General features: G+C 34.2%; 1 protein-coding gene across 2 annotated transcripts; it reads right to left on the bottom strand.

Annotated features, from left to right (window-relative positions):
* Nucleotides 1-550: 550 nt before the first annotated feature.
* Nucleotides 551-17,207, bottom strand: LOC129003207 (sphingosine kinase 1-like). 2 transcript variants are annotated; one of them, XM_054431492.1, is made up of 10 exons: nucleotides 16,212-17,207; nucleotides 12,817-12,977; nucleotides 11,084-11,262; nucleotides 10,678-10,777; nucleotides 9,787-9,907; nucleotides 9,153-9,331; nucleotides 7,971-8,042; nucleotides 6,531-6,720; nucleotides 5,502-5,641; nucleotides 551-4,512 (listed from the first exon to the last, which is right to left on the bottom strand). In XM_054431492.1, exons 1-10 carry the CDS (start codon nucleotides 16,741-16,743, stop codon nucleotides 4,321-4,323), a joined length of 1,866 nt encoding a protein of 621 aa, XP_054287467.1. In that variant the 5' UTR covers nucleotides 16,744-17,207; the 3' UTR covers nucleotides 551-4,320. The 2 variants fall into 2 exon arrangements, with proteins under 2 accessions (XP_054287467.1, XP_054287468.1); XM_054431493.1 differs by lacking the exon at nucleotides 7,971-8,042.
* Between the last annotated feature and the right edge of the window lie 2,631 nt (nucleotides 17,208-19,838).

Consider the following 19,838-nt stretch of genomic DNA (forward strand, 5'->3'; position numbering starts at 1 on the left):
CATTAAAAGAAACGTGCCATGTCTCTGTGTGGAACAAACTGGGAAGGTCAAATGCTGCGAAACATCAAGTGGAAGTTGTCCTTGGGTTATTAGATGCTGAAGAAGACTCAAAATATGTAAAAAAGAAAATCTCACGAATGCTTGGAAAGAGTTGTATATTTTTATTAAGAAAAATATGAAGTTAGATGCAAATTACTAAATAAACAACCCAACTTCAAGTCTGTTGTAGCTTAGAGGAATTTGTTTCAAAACGTATAAGTGATCTTAATCTAATCTAATCTATTTAGGCAAGGACACCATTTCCATTTATTTAGTCTTATATTGGACATGATTATGATCGGTTTGACTGGTCTAAATCGATATTAACTGTAACATAACATGTATAAGAAGTCCTGTAAAAGTTTTTCAGACATCAAAAAGTGTTTAAGATGTCTTAAAATACATACCCAGACTTTATCATATAGAGTATGAGCTATAGAGTATGACTAGAGTAATAGGGAAATCGGTTTAAAATAGTAAAGGTGTACAAACACAAAACAGCTAACAGATTAATAGAATTTATTTTGAGATGTAAACTATACAGTCTTAAAACAACAGGATGTCTCTATACTACTCCGCTTTTAAGCTTCTAACTATACAAGAGTCATGCTGCTTAAAAAAACTTATTCTGCGTGTGAAAAAAGTAATACAAACTGCTTACAATTTTAATTTTCCAATCAATTATATTACTAAGTAATAAAAGAATTAGAATCTGTTAACCCGTAAATATTCAAGAATGTAAAAATTGCTTTTGGTTTCTTATTTTGAAAAATAATTGACAGAATATAATATATTTTTTTAATATACCTAACACAAAAGTTTTCTTTAGAAGTAGAATCTAAAGAAAAAAGGGCAGTTCAGAAAGTAACCTCCGTTTTGTGACTGCCAGAAGTAGTGAGACCATTGTTTTATTATTTTTACATAATTGACCAGAGGTTACTTTTAGAACAGTCCTTTTAAACTTAGTTATAAAGTAAAGTGCTTGAACATTGTGCAATAAAAATATGCTTGTACTTGTAATGTCTGAAAACTAACGATTAACATCCATTTTTAAAACATTAGACATTTTTCTAATGTTTTTGCAAACGGACCTCAACTAACATAGGAATAATTTCAAACCATACTATATAAAGGTTAATGAAAAAACTTATTTTATGGGATATTAAGGAAAAAAAGTTATGCACATAGTTACAGCCTGAGTTTTACCTTCAGTATCCAATAGTCAATGGTTTTACCAAGTAAATGAATATTCTTAAATATGTATATCAACACTGATAAAAAAATGAAATTACCACAAACATTTTTTAAACAGGTTATCCCATTAGATTTTAACTTAAAAAAGCACCTTCGATTCACTGTAGAAACCGTAACTGATATGTAACATAAGGACAGATCCACAACATTTACATTAAGGCTTTGTTTCTTATTTAGCTATATGTGAGCAAATGCTTTTATGAACGGAACTCGTACAAACTAATACAACCTGGCACTCAAGAAAAAGTATTTTGATTGATGTTCCTGATACTATGTATCTTAGTTTATTTAGCTTGAAATTGTCTAACTGTCTAAGAAACAGTTTGTCAACTGATCAGTTATGACCTATTTTCTATTTTTGTGATAGACTAAATGGTTAGTGACGGTGAAATATTAAAATTTGGTGTTTACTAATGAGACGACTCAGCCAATATTATGGTAAGCCTGCTCCTATAAAATACAAAATCAAACCTATCAACATATAAGGGAATTGTTGTTTTCCAAACACTGGTTTAAGAAATTAAAAAAACATGCTTTTTAATGTGTAAAGTTTGTAGTAATTGTTTTGGCACATATAAAAAGTTAAAGTAAATTTTATTAGATCTATTACATGATTAGCACATAGCATAGCTCTAAAACTGAGCAATGCTAACAACTGTAAGGCAAACAAAACGGAGATAGAAAAATTACAGATAAATTTTTAAGCGAGCCTTTGAATACAATGAGCAAACTATATTGAATTTTAACAAACAAAATATGCGAGTATAAATAGACCAGCGTGACTAAATTAGACCAACGGTAAAACTGCATTTGCAGTCTTCATAAGAATATTGTGCAATTAAAAAATTAGTTATTTACCATTCTATCGCTAAAATTTTATAAATCACTAATCAACATCACTACTTCATAGCTAAGTCTTAAAGTTTTAATTGTTATTCAACTTGCTACTGAAAAACGTTTTTACTACCTAAATTTATAAAATATAATTAAGAAAGTGAAAAATAGCTATAATTGTAGATAGATACCCATAGTAACCCATGGGGGTAAGACATTGGTGCTTAGGATTGTTAAGGTTGTGAATGATTGATGATAAATTGGTCGGTAAGAATAATACTTTGCAAAAAGACTACAAATTTTTACTAAAGTAAAATGGTTGAAAGAGATGATATTGCTTTATCAAGTAAGTATAGATTATCCAGCTACAAACTAAATAGTAAGACATATAATTAAAAATATAAATCACAATGGGAGATTTTAAGCTCATAGTGCTGATACCAAGATTGAGTTGTGTTTTCAAATTTCATAAAAGTTATGTTACTTCCCAAATGAAAATTGTAATCTGAAATTATAAGAAAAACAATTTTCAACCCTTATACTTCTTTTTTATTACAGTTTAACTCCAACTATCCAAATCAATTGGGACCGTCCACTTTCAGATTGTAAATTATTCAGATAATTCGATTTTAATCAAAATTTGGCGTTTTGAACTTTTATCGACAATTTTGCAATAGACAAATTCACACTTTCCCTGTGATCGTGGAGGACAATTAAGACGTTTCCATGACTGTGGTAGATGATGACGATGTCGACATGACCATAAAGACATTTAAGAAAATGCCGCAATCGCGTAAGATGATGTCTAATAAACCATGGGAGACGGCATAGCCTCCTCTAATACAAGGCACAACGTCATGCCTATTGCCATGGTAATAACAGAAATAACATAAGTGTAAACATACAAATTGCCTAGGTGATGATGCCTACCTAACTGGGGGATGTTCAGGATTTTGCCACAATCAAGGCTTCTGCCTTCTTTCAACGATTATCACTGTAGTTTAATGGCTTTTGAAATTCTTTCTTTAAACTTTAGGATGGTTGGAGTTTAGTTCTACTGAATTTTGATCGAATCCTATACATATCTGTTCCTACAGTTTTATTGTAGTTTAAGGAAAAATTAACCAAACTTGAGTATTAAATTTTACATTGTTGATAGTAGAACTATGGGGCGCTAATTCCACTAAGTCATACTAGGATACTGGTCCATATGGATGGGATGTCGACTTTATTGTTTAAAGTCAATGGTATAGCTCACTAAGAAAAGCAAAGCTACAATTTGGTTGACCAAGAAGAAAAACAACACTAAAGTGGTCCGATGTTGAAAATATCCTACTACATGTACCATAATTCACGAAAAAAGGTGTACCTAAATAAATATCAAATAAGAATTTTTTAAATTAAAAACAAATTTTTAGACATTTTATTAACTGTTAACAACAGGTTCTTTTCAAACAGGTAAAATAAACAATAGAATATTAAATAACAGTATGTAAATGCTTAAATGTTTAATATAATTTATTCCAAATATAAAAATATTAAAATATTTCAAGTAGATAAACAGGTAACTCTGAGCAATCTAGTATCTTTAAACTTACAAAGAACAAACTAACTGTACAAACAACAAGGCTTACACTTTTACACCCGACTTATATACATTCTTGTTACAGCTAACTGAAATTTGTTCATTTATTGCAATCGAATGCCCAAGTAAGGAACATGCTTTCAGGAATGTGTAACTTACTGGATACAAGATTAAATTACAACATTATTCAATGTCAGTCCATGGTATGAAAAATGCTGTTAATACGTTTGGCACAGAATATCATATTTATATGATGAAGCAAGTGTCACTTAACATGTAACAAAATTAGTCCAAATATTTCAAAATCTAAGAGTAAAATGTATTTAAAATGTTTAAATTTATAACCAGAAGTTCAAAAATTGGTCAGTTTATCCCTTTTAAAACAACCATTCTTATGTTTTGTGACCATTTATTGTGTTTTAGCCCCTGGACTCATATCTCAGGTACTGAACTCTAACCCTCTTCAAAAAATATCTTTACTCCCTTAATTTAAGCTCTCTTCAGAAAAATCAAAAACACTGTTAAGTGCCACTTGCGTGTCTTAGTAGAATCACTTCTTTGTCAATTAAATAAATCAACAACCAACCAAATACCGCTACTTAGATCGACTATTGGGAGCGAGCTAACACGTTGGCGCACACAGGCACCATCTCCACCTGAAATGGTCCATCCGGAATGCGTTCCCCGTCAACGGTGACGTAACTTCCGGGACTCTGAGGCTCCAGACGGAACGCTCTGACAGGAACCATCTCTGTTTGGGCTACATTCACATGACTCCCGGAAGACAGGCCTAGCAGATACTGCAACACATAGAGGGATGGTAAATAGAGGGTAGACATGTTTTTGTGGACCAAAAAAGAAGACAAGTGAGGGCTGAAACTTGAGTGAGAATATTGTTTGCACTTTAAACAAGACCAAACACATTCAGGTTTGTTGCTAGCTATTGGTTGGCGTATCAGATTTCAGTGCAAGATATATGTGTTAAATCTAAATCCCAATCACAAAAATTAGCAGGAGTTTTATTCAGTTTCTTCATTACAAAATTTTACCAGCATAGAAACTCAAAACAAAAATTATCAACACAACAAGATCTAAGAATTGCAGTAGGTACTGGGGCTATCGCAGGACTCGAGTCTCCATCATAGCCTCGGATAGGGTAAGAGCTTTGAAAAGTGCTTAGAATATTACAAAGGGAAAACCGTGTATCAAAAATCACCAATTGTAGCAGCTATTGGTGAGTGTAAGGTTTTTGGGGTTATGTGTTGGATAACTGGTGCGGCCGTTGTTTGATCACTGTCGTTGTTGTGGTTTCAGTTGGTTTGGCAGATTGGTTAGGTATGAATGGTGATGGTGTTGGACAGCTAGTGAAACAGGTAATCAGGAATTATTTTGTATATTCAGAGACGGTTAAGATACTTGATATTGAGGTTGATTAGAAAATCACAAAGGGGGGTGGAATTAGAGGGGAAGGTGCTTTGGTTTTAAATTCAAAAGGGGAGAGTTGGAGGCTAGTTAAAAAATATCCTTTCAGAAAAATTAGTTGTAGCTGTAAATGGCATTGCCAAATTATCTTAATTAATATGGTTGGAAAGTTTACTTACAGTTATCATGATTTCTTACAGTAAAATTGTTTAGCATAAAACAGTTTTATTAAAGTTTTCTTGACTTATAAACAAAAAATCATCAATGAAAACCACAATTATTAAATAAAAACAATGTATTACTATGTTTTATACAAATAGAAATAAAAACAATGTATTACTGTGTTTTATACAAATACGGCTATTACCTGTAGCAGATGTGTCCTACTGATACCAGCTTTGATGATTGATAACCAGATAACGTTGTCGGACAATTTAGAATCTGGCGCCATCACGCAATCTGCAGCTATGTGAGACTTGTATACGGCGTGGACCATCACAAAGTCACCTGTAACACAATCGCAGGTGACAATTTAAAAGCCCAATGATCAAAGATAGCTAGGTAGGGTGTCAAACCACTTTTAAAGATTAGACGTATCCTAGGACTGTATTACTACAATTTTTCAATAGTTTTAAGAAAAACTTCAAAATCTGCATCACATAAGTTGTCCTAGGTAAATCAACAAAAACATAGAGGAAGAACATACATGTGCATCCATGACGAGCACAGGGTTTCCACAAAGCAAAAGAATTTGTCTTAGATTCATATTACAACAAAACGGTACTAAAATCACGTTTCCCAGTGAAATTTTAAAGTTCACGCATATTTCTCTGTTTTCCAGGATTCCTGGGCTGGAAGAAACTCTGCAAGCAACAAAAAAAAACCTTGTTTCTCTAAAACTGATGGAATATAAATGGAGAACAACATGGGTTGTATATATATTTGCGTAGTAAAGACAATACAATACTGATTACTTTTGAAACTAAAGTATTGAGAAGGATTTTTGGACCAATAAAAGACGGAGACTCGTGGGAAATAAGAAAAAAATAGGGAGTTGAGGGAATTATATAAGGAACCAGATATTGTGGGAGTGGTAAAGAGTTGAAATGGCTGGGCCACATTCAATGTAGAGGTGGGAGATAGGTGGTAAAACAAGTGATAAGATGTACTCCGGAGAACAAGAGGCTATTGGGAAGACCAAGGATGATATGGATTGACGAAGTTACAAATGACTTAAGGAGTATGGGAGTCCGACCTGGAGCTGGCAGATGACAGAGGATTCTGGAGGCACATGGTTGGCGAGGCAAAAGACCGCCTTGGTTTTAATGTCCACAGGAGTAAGTAAGTAAGTAAGTAAAGACAATACAACAAAATGCTGAAGACGGAGACAACTTACCTTGGTGTACAGTCCACTCCTGTGGTACAGGCTGGGAGAGAGCAGGTATGTTAGAGGCTGGGCCGTACATCATCACCTCCTCGGGACCGTCCTCAGCCAGACTCAGGTAGCTGGAGCCTGACACTGACAGGTAGGTGCTGCGACGAGACGCTACGGAGTAGAAACTGTCTCTCCGCACTCCGTCTGAGTCCTGCAAAACCAAGCTATGTTAAGTAAGTGTGAAAGTTATGAGTCTAGTTAGCTCGCTCAGAATAAATCGTCCAAGATTGCTTTATGCTTTATCTCTTGATCCCCTAAATGCTGTAACTGTGTCTACTTCGTAAATAAAAAACAACATGTTTCTCTTAATGATCAATTTATTTACTTTCTCCACAACTTTTTACATTTTTCTTGTTTGTAATGAGGCTGTAGACTTTTTCGCTAACATTTTAAAAAGTAATTTAGTCACTTCGCTATCAAAACAATTAATGGAGGAATAAATAATGTAAATACAAAAATCAACTATATATAAACATTGTGCTCAAAGAGGATCCATCAGTGACATTATTTCCTTCGGTATCAACCAATTGCAACTTTTGACTAAACAAGTTATGAATGTGACTAAGATTTTATATCACCTACTCTCTGAAGCTAATACTGTACAAGGAAAAATATCAGTGTTATGTAGTGTACCTTTTTTGTGTATATCTCTAGTGAATGCTATAATTTCCTCATGTAAACTAGGTACACTCGATCTTTTTCTAAAATCACTTCATAATCAGCCACGAGACTTTCTTGGAATCTCCTCCCAAATGGTTTATAATTTAATTGCTTGCTTTATAACTGAACACATGCCCAAACAATATTTTTACAACAATGACTGATCTATGAAATGAAACTAGTAGCAGTTATAGTGCAAGCATACATTTATTATGGATTAATATCTGCTTCTAGATGACACAGCAACTTGTTACAACATAAATAACATATAATATGAATTCCCAATTACCGTTTTAAGACATAAAGTCAACAATAAAATATTTCTTGTCAAAACTGAATTGAAAAAAATGAATATTACTCAAAGATAAGCAATACGTTGTTTATGGAGATTTGGGTAGAATATGTGAAAAGAGAATAAGTAGACGATGATGGTGATAGAGGGAAGGGGATCAAGAGGAAGACCTAGAAAAAATAGATAAACGAGTTGAAAAGTTATGTGAAGATGAGTAAAACACAGATGGTGGAGGTAGAAAAACTGAGGAGATATATCAGGAGATGGATAGGCCAGTCGACGCCCAAACCCGGGAATATCTGGAACGGAACAGGATATATATACATAAACATAGACAATTATTATTGATGAGTTAATTTCCTATGATAATTTCGTTGACAAAGTGAAATCTCCACCCACAACCAATTGGTGTTAATTTTCCTGCCTTTCACATAAACACAATATTTTACCGCATTCACAATATGTTGCTTTTGAGGGTGGCAAATCTTGAAAAACTTTCGGCAATCGGAACCAGTCATTTCCTGTAAACATCCAACTTTGAGGAAAAACATCACCAAACAGATGCAATGATTAGGGTTTTTTCAGCTACCACTTTCCTGGTTTTTTTAGATGGTTCTTATCAAGTGGGCTCGATTCTAGTGAAACTAAGGTATTTAGTGATGTTGAAACCAATTTAACTTATTCAAGTGTATAATAATCTACAAGTTTGACAAAAATAACCAATTTCAAATCATATTATTTATTAAGTATTTGACGGAGGGTAAAATCAAGTATTGATCAGTTAGAAGAAAAAAACACAAGAACTGTCCATTAGGATCAATGAGCTCCTTCTGAGACAGCTCACTAGTTCATGTCCAAACAAAAGCCATTTTTATTTCTCCATAACTAAGCTTGCTCGTTTCCACTTAAATAAAGCAATCAGTCTTGTTGTAGTAGCCTTTGACGACGAAACAAAAATTGGCTTGCCATCCAGGTATAAATTGTCCGGTGATTAGATTTCTTTGGAAAGAGGTCAATTACTATTGATATGCATTACAAGTTAATTAATATATGCTAACAGAAATAAACGGTATCAGCAATCCAACACATGCTTTTTCGTCAACACATTACCTCGTCAACAGCCCTTATCATGGGATAAGTGGTGGGAGTAACTATGATATTTTATGGGGAAAATCACAAAAGTTGCAGTAACTTTTGAACTGTAGTTTTTACAGCATTGGAAGTTGTACCATTTTGTTAAGAATTAAAGGGACTAAAACTCACTAAATTTTAACCAATATCATTTGAGCCATTTTTGTAAAAATCAGATTTTTTCTGTTATTTTACAGGATTTCACAGAAAAAAGTGTTTTAACAACAACAAAATCAGCACAAAAGATGGAAAATCAATGTCCCCTCCAATCATTATCTACTGTAACAATGACGAGACAGTCTCGCCTAGAGTGGGAAATTGGTACAAAGCTGTATGTGAGTACGAGAACAATTTGTCGAATTTGAACGAGCTTGCCTCATTGCAAAAGGAGCCCGTTGGAGACGTCAATTAAAAAACACTTGTAACTACAAAAAAGCATCATGCTAGCAGTCCATTTTGAAATTTCTGTTTGATTATAGAGATTGTATTGATTGACTAACCTCGCTGGCCTCGGTCTCCAGGTTGATGCTGTCTCCGAGACTTGCACTGTGAGGCAGACTGAGGTTGTCTTGACTAGCTACGGTGATGCCTGGCGTGACAGGCGTGGCACAGTTCACCAGCGACAACTCATGGTCAGGAATCCTCAGATACGACAACCTGGCAGTGTAAGTTCTCAGTCCTAGATGGCAAACCAAGAATTTAGCATAAATACTATGCTTGAAACTGTTAATTTTGTTTATTGGAATAAATTAACTTATATACATTTTTAAAGACAAAATCAAAATGGAGATGTTGCCATCAGCATCAGTACATAAGTAATCCTTTCTTCAGTTTTACTTTACATTAGAATTTTCCAGAACATTATTCATGTTATATTGAAGACTGAACTGCGTTAAAAAGTGCTACACTTTAACTCAGTTTACTAAACTTATCATTATTAAAAAGGTGTTTCAAGATGGAAAAACGAGTTCTCCTCCTGTTTAGGTTAGATTAGAAGGTAGAGTCCGCTTAAAAACACTCTCCCGACTAGGCTCGAAATCCTCAACCAAAATCTGTAGTTTTGACGACCTTTTAACAATCTTGATCCTTATTTTTGCCAGACATTGCTGTATCAGGCTATGGATTGCTACTGACCTATCAGCCTCGCGATGCTCCACACTGCAAACCTCTGTCCTCCCAATGCTCTCAGTCTCTCACTCTCTATGTCAATGTCTGACAGCAGCCCCCAGCCCACGGACAGGAACGAAAACATGGTCTGGAACATGAAAACCACAATACTTCATTCATATACTATAATTATCATTGATTATTGGATACAAAAATATACATCTCATCTATATGGACCAGATAATCTAATTTTTTGTCTTGATGGCTAAGGGGAATGTAGATATATTGTTGCGACCACAAGAGGGGATGATAATGTCTTCACGACAGCAAGGAAACGTAGGGATGTTATTGTGGTCACAGGAGGCGATGAAGATGTCTTTACGACCATACACGAACAAAGAGTTTTATCCACGATCATGGGAGAAGATGATGATGTCTTTGTGACCAAGGGAAATGTAGAGATATTGCTATTATCATTGGAGGCGATGGTCATGTCTTCGCAGCCAGGGGAGAACGTAGAGATAGTTTAGCAATCACAAGAGGTGATAGCGATGACTTTGTGACTTCTTGGTAATTTAGAGATATTGCTGTTTCCACGGGAGACAATAATAATGTCTTCATGGTCGTAGGCCTGGGAGTGGGAGTTCAATATCGCCTTGATCGCAGGAGATGTTGAAACTTTCACTACAATAGCAGGAGGGTATCTCGATAGGGCCACAATCTCAATTATTATAACAGGACTTATAATAGACCAGTGTAGATCTGAAATTTTTAAGGATATATTTTAGTAAAATTCCAATTGAGGTGATGGAAATTCCCTTGATCTGCAGATTTGCTGTGGTGAGGGAAATTTGGTTTTATTTGTACCTAATCTTGATCAAAATTATTCAGAAAAATAATGTAAACATGGAAGGCTACCTGTGAAGGGGTTTGTACCCTGACCAGGTCCATCGGAGTCGTGAACCCTCTCACAACATTGAGAGCCGACACCAACACTGGGCTGTGGTCGTACGGCTCACTGAAACATAAGGGGTAACATTTGAACGATTTCTTCACAACAAATCTCAATTACTGACACAACAACTAAATTCCTTTAAAATAGCTGGTACTAACAGACCGAATTCCACACCTACCTGAAAAGTAACCCTTTGAGGACTAGAGGTTTAATTGCACGTTTTATAGGCTTTGTTGGAGCAATCATCATCAGACCTAATCAGAGACTAAATACTACTTGGAAGATGTATTTTGCCAAGTTGCTATGGTAGCTAAAGCACGCAGAATGCTTATCAATAAGTGTTTTTACTATTCCTAGCCTGAAACTTACTTGAACTGATGGCTGATGGTCTTGGCTAGTCCGTTGCCAGATCCACAAGGTATTATTCCCAACTTGAGTTTCTGAAACGCAGTTTCCCAGTCGAGCCTCTCCATCATTCCGTTGATGATTTCAAACAGGATACCATCACCTCCCATAGCAATAAGGCCACCTCCGTACTGGTAAATGTCCTGCGAAACAGCAAAACTAAAATCAACACTGATTTAAAGCAAAAGAGCTAAGAGATAAGAGATAATATTATTCTGAAAAAAATTTCTCATTTACGACTAAAACTAGACAAGGCACCTAGATTTAATCTACTTAACTTTTTGTACTCCATGGGCAATACATTTAATTGTGTCTCTTATTTTTGTCTATTGTGTATAATGAATATAAATTTTAAAAATAATTTTGTTTAAGTTTTCAGTGGGCATTCACAGAAAGGTTAGGGAAAAAGGTAGTAAAATGTCGGATTTGGGGTTTATCACAAAAGAATTTACGCAACCTATCCAACAGAACCATCCAATGCTTATATGAGTGGGACTTTAAAGTTAAAGGTTTGTCACTTTATTCAGTCACACATTAATTATAATCATTTTTTATTATCAAGTGTCAGCATTGCCAACCATCATAGATTGTCTAGAACAAAATAATAGTTAGATATTCATTATGTTAGACATTGTTGTATGTTAGACATTCACACAATATGTAGTTGTAAAACTTCAGCAAGATTCAATTTTATCTAGTTAGTATGATATCTACCTATATATTTTATTCAATAAACATGAAGCTGTTTAAATAATCATACATGTTTATATTAATAATTTTGTATAGAAATGCTAAGATTTGTTTTTAGCTTCTTAGGTTTTTTTTATCTACAAATCCTTCTAACTCTTGATCTAATGATTTGCAATCATTTGAATGCTTATGTTAGAGTCTGCTCTTTAAATTTTTCCACGAGGTAGTCGTAATGGGACGAGTCAACTTGTGGTGAATATAATTACAAAACACCTGTGTAAGCAATTACGTTCAAAACATCTCATGGCATTTACATGTTGGAACTCGGTACAAGAGAAATAATTGGAAGCTACATTTCAATATGGAAATTACTATTTGTAACTCTTGCCTTGAATTTAAATTTGACAGACGATGCGCTCAAGCCAGAAATAATAGAGAGCTAAGAGACTAAAAATAATTGATTAAAAAAAATGTATATTTAACTAACATAAGTTAGTTCTAAATCATTTGTGAACCTAAACATAAAATTGATTTAAAATTAGGTACCGGGACTTTTAAGTACCAGTTACTTTAAATACAAACCAATTTTGAACAGTTTCTTAATTTGTATAGTTTAAATTTGATTACAAAAATTGTAAAAGCATACCAATTTTACAGCTGTGTTATTTTTCACCTTCCATAAATAACTTGAATAGCCTAAATAGTCATTTTTAGGACAAATGCAGCAATGAACTGAACTTTATATATTCAGAGAAATATAAGAATTGAAAATAGTATCTTGGTGCAATCTTATGATTTAAATTGAAAATAGGAAATTAAAAGACTTTCAAATACTTAAGGAATACCTTTTTTAGCTACTCAAATTCACCTTTCGACGATATCCAATCAATATTATACTTTAATACTTTCTTATTAAATGATGACCATACAAAGTAGGTATTTTAAGACAAGTATGAGCCAATAAGTAATTCAAACTTGAATGGCACGGAGGCTACTGGATCTCTTACCAAGGATCGTACGAGTGTCCGAGCGTCGTCTGCGTATCTTGTAACGTGGAGGTCGTAGTTGACATCAGCCTCCGTCAGTAAGGGAACCACTCTGCTCTGGAACACGTCTCGACCTTTCCCCTGGCCTGACTTAGGGTTTAGAAGTACCAGCACTTTGTTCTCTGCAAAAATATCCCTAGTTATCCAATATCCATGTTGATCCTCCTTGTGAATTATATGAGTATGAAGAAATTGTGTATTTTGAAAATTATTTTTCCTGTTTAATACGACTTGTACGTTATAGCAGGACAATGAGACAATCCCTGCCTACCCCTGTACTGTACAACATATATATATATGTTTACAACAGATAAGATTTTTTAAACACAGTGAACGTAATTTTTCCACTCCTACTTTCATTTAATTCCTTTTTGTTAGTTAATTCGTTTTTTTTTATTATTTATTTTTTGTAGTAACCGTGTTTTCACTCACAGATTCTAAAGATAAATTTAGTTGAAAATGAGAAAATTAGAACAGATAGTGTGTGAATTATTTTGAAGAATACATCTGACTAATTATGGAAAAATTTGTTGCCTTTTTCAACATTATTTTTTTTATTATTATTAGGGATATGTACACCTAATTTTAAAATAGTTTAGCCTAACATTTTTTTTCCTTATCAACATTAAAAATGTGCAATAAAATGTGTAAACACATGTTGATGTGTGTAAAGGAGGTCCTTTGCTGGAATAAAAAATGGTTGCAATATTGGTTTTTCTGCAAAATAAAAATAAAAAGAATTAGTTGTTCGTCTGACAATGAAATTTGACACTTTTCTTATACATTTACAATATGAATAAAGATTTTTGATTCTCATTCTAAGTAATGTTTTGTGTGAGTAAAAATTACTACACAACTGGTTGAATCACCAAACCAGTCCCTAATTAATGGCAATGTGTGATTAGTTGAGATATGATGTAAAAGCCATGTCGCTTCAAGGCCAACGTTTTGTCATGAGTCAGCAGTCATGTTTGCTGGTTTTGCCTTTGTTCACTACAAATGCTGTAGAGAATTTATACTGTTCAGTTTGTCATTATGCTTTGACAAGTGATTTTGCAAAAACTGGAAAAAAGTTGTTAAATTGTACTTTTTATTTTGATTTTAGAATATTACCTTACAGAAAAACAAATTGGAAAAAAAACTGTAAAAATTAAACTAAACTATCTCTAAATCATTAGGCCTATCATTATGACTAAGGCAAGATTTAACTCGAATGGATTAAATGCTTTGGGGCGAGAGAGATTCCACGTGTAACTTTGTTACTGACCAGGATCAGCTGTTTATTTAGCTAATATTAATATATTTATTTACCACATAATATAGGTGGTTTTAGGTATTTACTCAGGGGAGGTATAGAAGAGGCTACGATGACAGCTGTGGGCTTCTTATTAGCTGAGGGAACGCCATTACCGTAACAAAACGGACAATAGCCATCGGCCTCGGTGGTCTAATGGTTAGCGTGCTGGGCTGATATACTGTAGGTCCCGGGTTCGAATCCCGCTGGTAGCATTAACTTTTTGTCCAAGATGTTTTTATTATCAGCAAGTTTGGTTGGTTTGGTTCGGTTATTACAGTTTAATTTTATTATTAAGTCATTATAAAATTTAATTGAGCAATTTCTAGTTTTATTTAATAAACAGAATTATTTTTCCGATTACTAAACTTTTGTTATATTATTTCTTTATCAGCAAGTTTGGTTAGTTCGGTTAGGTTATGATAGTTTAATTTTATAATTAAAAAATAATAAAATTGAATTTGAGGCTTTTATAATTGTATTTTATGAACAGAACTATTTTTGCGATTAGTAAACCTTCATTGCCAAAGTGCTCTCTACTAGAGCGCTGTTCACGGAGGAATTTAGAACTAAATGCCTCATTCGTACATCCCCTAAGTCAGACCCGTGGTTTTAGGGGAGGGCTGGTTATGTACCTATGCTGCAGCTGTCTCTGTGTTTTGGCAAACCTCAGCTGTTGAGCTATTCTTTGAGGGGAGGATCAAGTGAAGGGTATTGATTTCTTTCCCTAAAAAAGCCTAAATTTTGTGAATGGGGTATGTAACATTTTCTAAACATCTAGAGATCAAGGATTCAAGGTTGGATTCAGTTAAAATCATCAAAAACTAGCATACCGACTTGTCTCAAGTTTGACTTGCGAACTTCAAATTGTTCGGCAAGCACTATAAAACCACTCAGTCACTGTTATTTTTAGTTGTTTTGGATTCTATAATCGTCCGGCCATTAACTATTTCAAAAGTATTACTAGAAATTCCTAAACATAAGTTTACCGGTACTTTATGTTTTACATTTAAATTTCTGAAAAAAAGTTAAAGACATAGGCCTACCGGTAGGTAGTTAACAGAAAATCCCATTAAGGCCCCTATGATATATAAATACCCCCGCCGCAGCAAACCTGCAGACTAAGCAAATTTCCATCTACTTGGCTGGAATTTCACAAAATTATTCCCTTAAAATTGTAATTGATTTATTTCTAAAAAATATCATTATTTATAAAGCATACTTAGGTTTGCTGCCACAGGAAAGACAATAAGGTGTGTTGTTTTCTTTATTAAAATATTAAAAACATAAGTAGGCCTATACGTAAACAAAAATTTTAAATGTGCATAGACATGCAAGCTATAACAGTTTACTAGTGTACCTGATGCTCGAAATCGAGCAATTGTCAAGTACCGGTAAGAATTAATTTTTAAGATAACTTAGGTAGGCCTGAGTTACAAAAGCTTGTTTATTATTATGTGCTATAACTTAACGCTTCAAGGATTAGAAATTATACCTTCATAAGTGATAATAATGATATCTTCATAAGTGATAATAATGATATCTTCATAAGTTATAGGCCTAGCCTAAGTACGGTAACATAATCCTTGATCTTAAGAGTCCTTGGAGGCTAGCGGATAATTTCAAACAGCTGCTACAGAGTTTGAAAATAGTAATTTACAGCAAATATGAAAATACAGCATTTATCGCTCCAAAAATATTTTTTAAACACCAAAAATGTTAGTTTTTAAGGGGATTAGAAATGTTCTTTTGTAGTTTTGAATAATTCTCCAATGGAGTCCATGGAAGCTAACGGCCATCTGGGATTTGCCCGTCATAAGAGCAATGTTAATTTAATTTCAAACAGCCGCTGAAGAGTTTTATTACCATCCAAAAATATTTTTTCAAACACCAGGAGTGATTGTAATTTAAATAGGCTATCTACATAGGTAGTATACTGTGAGATTAGAAATTTGCTTAGTAGTTCTTTAGTACCAACTTAATTGGTTTAAGAGTTAGAACGTCTAGGCTCCAATGACTCTTAAATCAATTGTAGGATATGATAATTTTTGCACTATCTTACCTATGAGTGGCTCTGTCAGGACTATTTTCCCTGGTGACAATTGAGGATTCATTCTGCTGTGAATTAGGTGCTTGATAGAAGATTTCCACTTCTGTGCTTCTCTCATATTATCTTCATATTTATCAAATGATCTAAATCTTAAGGTAATAGTCATTCTATCGCGTTTCTGTCCAGACTTAACTTTACAGTTTTTTAAAATGTACGAGTAAATGTACAAATATGCACTTATATCTGACTCATCTTTGTCTGCTGAATTTTCTTCTACCACCCTTGGATCATGTTTTCTAATTGAACTGGGATGACAAGCGCAAGAATTTTCGGAACGTCTTTTCCTTCTCATACATCTACAACCTATGATGTCACTTAATGATATTGTTTCATTTTTTATGTTGCCATTATGTTCTTTTTGTAGGCACAAACCTTTCTCAGTCAATTTCACTCTATAAACAGTGTTCTTCTTTGACAAAATGTAAAACGTTTCTTCAAGCATAGGCCTGACATTAATATTAACCTCTTCTGTTGGCTCCATCATTGTCAACAATCAAACCGTGTTATTTGAATAATTAATTAAAATATATTGAATGTTTATTATAAACTTTATCCCCTACGTAAACAGTTTATTGGGGAAAAATAATATTGTAATAGTATAAACTTTAATGGCTAGAGACCTCTTTCAACCCAAAATAGGCTATGTTACAGGAACCTACTTGTATAGACAGATTTTGGTAGCTTTCTATTAGTTATGCACCAGTATTACAGTTCGGAGGCAGGTAATATAAAACAAACTGAAGTAAGAATAGGCTAGCTTACAAATACATTACATTTCACAACATGATCTTGAAAATGCGGCATTCACTGACACTTGACAGCGCGAACCAACAAAATAAACCAAGTGTGTACTGTACAGTACAACAGAACTAAAACCAACTGTACATGTACATTCATTCAGTACGGACACAAATAATTAAATTATTGATAGGCCTAGCTAGGTCTATGCTGAAGCTGAAACCTGAAACTGACAAATCAACACAGAACTATGAATTTGGCACTATGACAGACGCCTGACGCACGCAGACAACAAATAAACAGAAAAAAAACATATTGTAATTGTATTGTATTGGACAGGATTACAGGTTAAACAACATTCAAAACTAAATTATTTCTAGCCGTTGATTTAAAATTTTTTTGACAGTTTCTTGTCAATTTGAAAATCTTTGTAAAGATCAAATAGTAACTAAAGTATCGGAGTTCAAAGGTAAGAAGTATGTGTGATTGTGTGATAGAGGCTGGACCTGGAATTCATGGAGTGCAAAATGGGATGGACTTAAAAATGCCTATACGCCAGGGGCGTCGCCTTGGGGGGGGGGGTAGGGGGGGGAGCCTCCCCCCCCTAGAATCTGGGAAAGAGAAAAGTTGGGAATTTCCTTGCCATGAGTTGGGACAGTTGGGAAGTCGGATACAAGAAAAATATATTTTTAAACTAAACAAAATTTAAATATTTGCAAAAATCCATCAAAGGGAAAAATTTCTTTGACTTGGACGAATAAACTTGACGCTTCTTTGATTTAATTTAACTTTGATTAAACAAGGCTAAACCATGGCTAAACACGCCTTATTTTAAGAAATCAATAATCAATTAGCGGTAAAGCTTGTTGGAATTTCGTTTACGAGAAATTTTGTTCCTTATTGGACGCATGTTGGGTACCTTGATCCTGTCCTGTGTTGATTATTCAGAATGATTCGTCTGCAAGTTTGAATTTTGAAAGTGCAAGCAATGTAGCTCTTCTGTTCAATTATGTTGTTTGTTAGTGTTTACAAGAAATTCAAAAATATTTTTCATGTCAGTCACATGAAATATATTTTATACCTTTTTTGTGGTATTTGGAGCAGGCTAACTGACCGGAGTACTTGCTAATAAGCAGATTAAAATAACATTAAACATAGGTTTTGTGTATCGGTATTACCTTTAAAACTCTTATTTTTTAATAAACTAAATGGAATATTTATTCCCTGAATATATTTTAAAAATCTACACAAGTTATTTATCACTCCTAATTAAGGATTTACAAAAATGAATCAACTAATCACTCTGAAACAGATCTACGTGGACAAAACATAACCTAAAATTTGATGTATGACTTTCACTCTAAGTTTGATTTTTGTCTAAGTTCTAGTTTGATGAAGATGAAGGTTAACATTTTTATTGTATGTATAAGTTTATTATCAACCAAGTTGAACGTTTTTATTTTATACGAGTCTTACTTTAGGTTTATTCCTTTCTAGGCTAGAGTAATATTATTCACAACACTGATATTAATATTTCATCATTACAAACTTGTTTAGGCCTACCCTAGCTGTAAGTTTTATGAAAGTTAAAATGTTGATCTTAACTTCTAAAAGTATTTTAATTTCATTATTTTGTAATAAAATATATTTTCTATACCCACTAATTTGTACTCTGAGGCTTATTTTATATCACTAAAATTTTACACTGCTACGTCTGCTACCACAATGGTTTTTAAAGTTTTTTGGATTCGAAACATTACTTGTTCAAGCTTTTTGAAGTCATAAAATTTCATTATGAATTGGTAGAAGTTTTAGAAATTGAGTAATTTTGTATAGGATGTAAAACTAGCTATGTTTTGTTAATGCGAGTTTATAACTACTGAATTGAATGTTACTGCAGTGTAGTATAATAATTTGTGGATTTTTAAAAATAGTACCGGTACAGAAATTGATTTCTAAAAAAAAATAGTTGGGAAATCTATGTTAGGCAGTTGGGAAATTTGAGGCTTCTCCCCCCCCTGGAATTTAACCAAGCAACGCCACTGCTATACGCACCCAACTGCGTTCTAGCATAGACAATATAGTAAATATATTTATTTCTTTTTGTCTATGGTTCTAGGTTGAGATAACTGCGATCATAGATAAAACATACTCCCTCAAGTCCAAGGTGGTCTGTAACTGCCTCACAACAGGATTTTCCCTGGGCAAGTGTAACACAGTAACGCTCTGTTAGGTCCCTCAACACTCAGGCCTTCTATGCCTGAGTGTCCAGGGACCTAACAGAGCGTTACTGAAGGAACAATAACGAGGTGACTGACAAGTTGACAAATGTGGCGTCAGCCCTAGACTTTGGAATTTATCATGGGTATGCATGTAAGTCAGTCTTGGCAGTGGCTCAGAAGAAGATGGGTTAGGCTTCAACATAGGGCAAGCCAGCTCACTCTTCTCCCCTTCCTAGACGGACCGGACGCCTCCAATGTTCTACGATTAGACATGAGGCAACTAAGAAAGATTACAGGCCATGGCTTCCTGGGTGCAATCCCCCTACATCATTTGAGGATCTACAATGGAGATACTGCAATACTGCATGTAGGAAATGTGGGCAGTCTGATGAGACTGCAGAGCATATACTCTATGACCGCACAGCTCTGAATGAGGTCATGGAAAGCACTCTTGGTTTGTTGGAACAATGCCAAGGGCCTCTGGAGAAGCTCATAGTTAGGATGCTGCAATTCACAATTCCAACTCAGGTTTGACAGGCTCTGGAGCACCAAGCAGGGAGCACAAAATGCCCATTTGTGGCCGACTGCAGTGTGCACTGGGACAGGACAAGATCCACCC

This window comes from Macrosteles quadrilineatus, unplaced genomic scaffold (genome assembly GCF_028750875.1).
Source record: "Macrosteles quadrilineatus isolate MER2022 unplaced genomic scaffold, UCM_ALF_1.0 Scaffold_9__3_contigs__length_116548681, whole genome shotgun sequence".
In the NCBI taxonomy this organism is placed as follows: Eukaryota; Metazoa; Arthropoda; class Insecta; order Hemiptera; family Cicadellidae; genus Macrosteles; species Macrosteles quadrilineatus.

Excerpts from the sequence above, each read along its gene's own strand:
- LOC129003207 (XM_054431492.1), bottom strand. The coding sequence starts at position 16,743 with ATGATGGAGCCAACAGAAGAGGTTAATATTAATGTCAGGCCTATGCTT. Across the intron at positions 11,263-12,816 it reads GGACACTCGTACGATCCTTG|GACATTTACCAGTACGGAGG; the intron begins GTAAGAGATCCA and ends GCTGTTTCGCAG. Across the intron at positions 8,043-9,152 it reads TGGAGACCGAGGCCAGCGAG|GAAATGACTGGTTCCGATTG; the intron begins GTTAGTCAATCA and ends GGATGTTTACAG.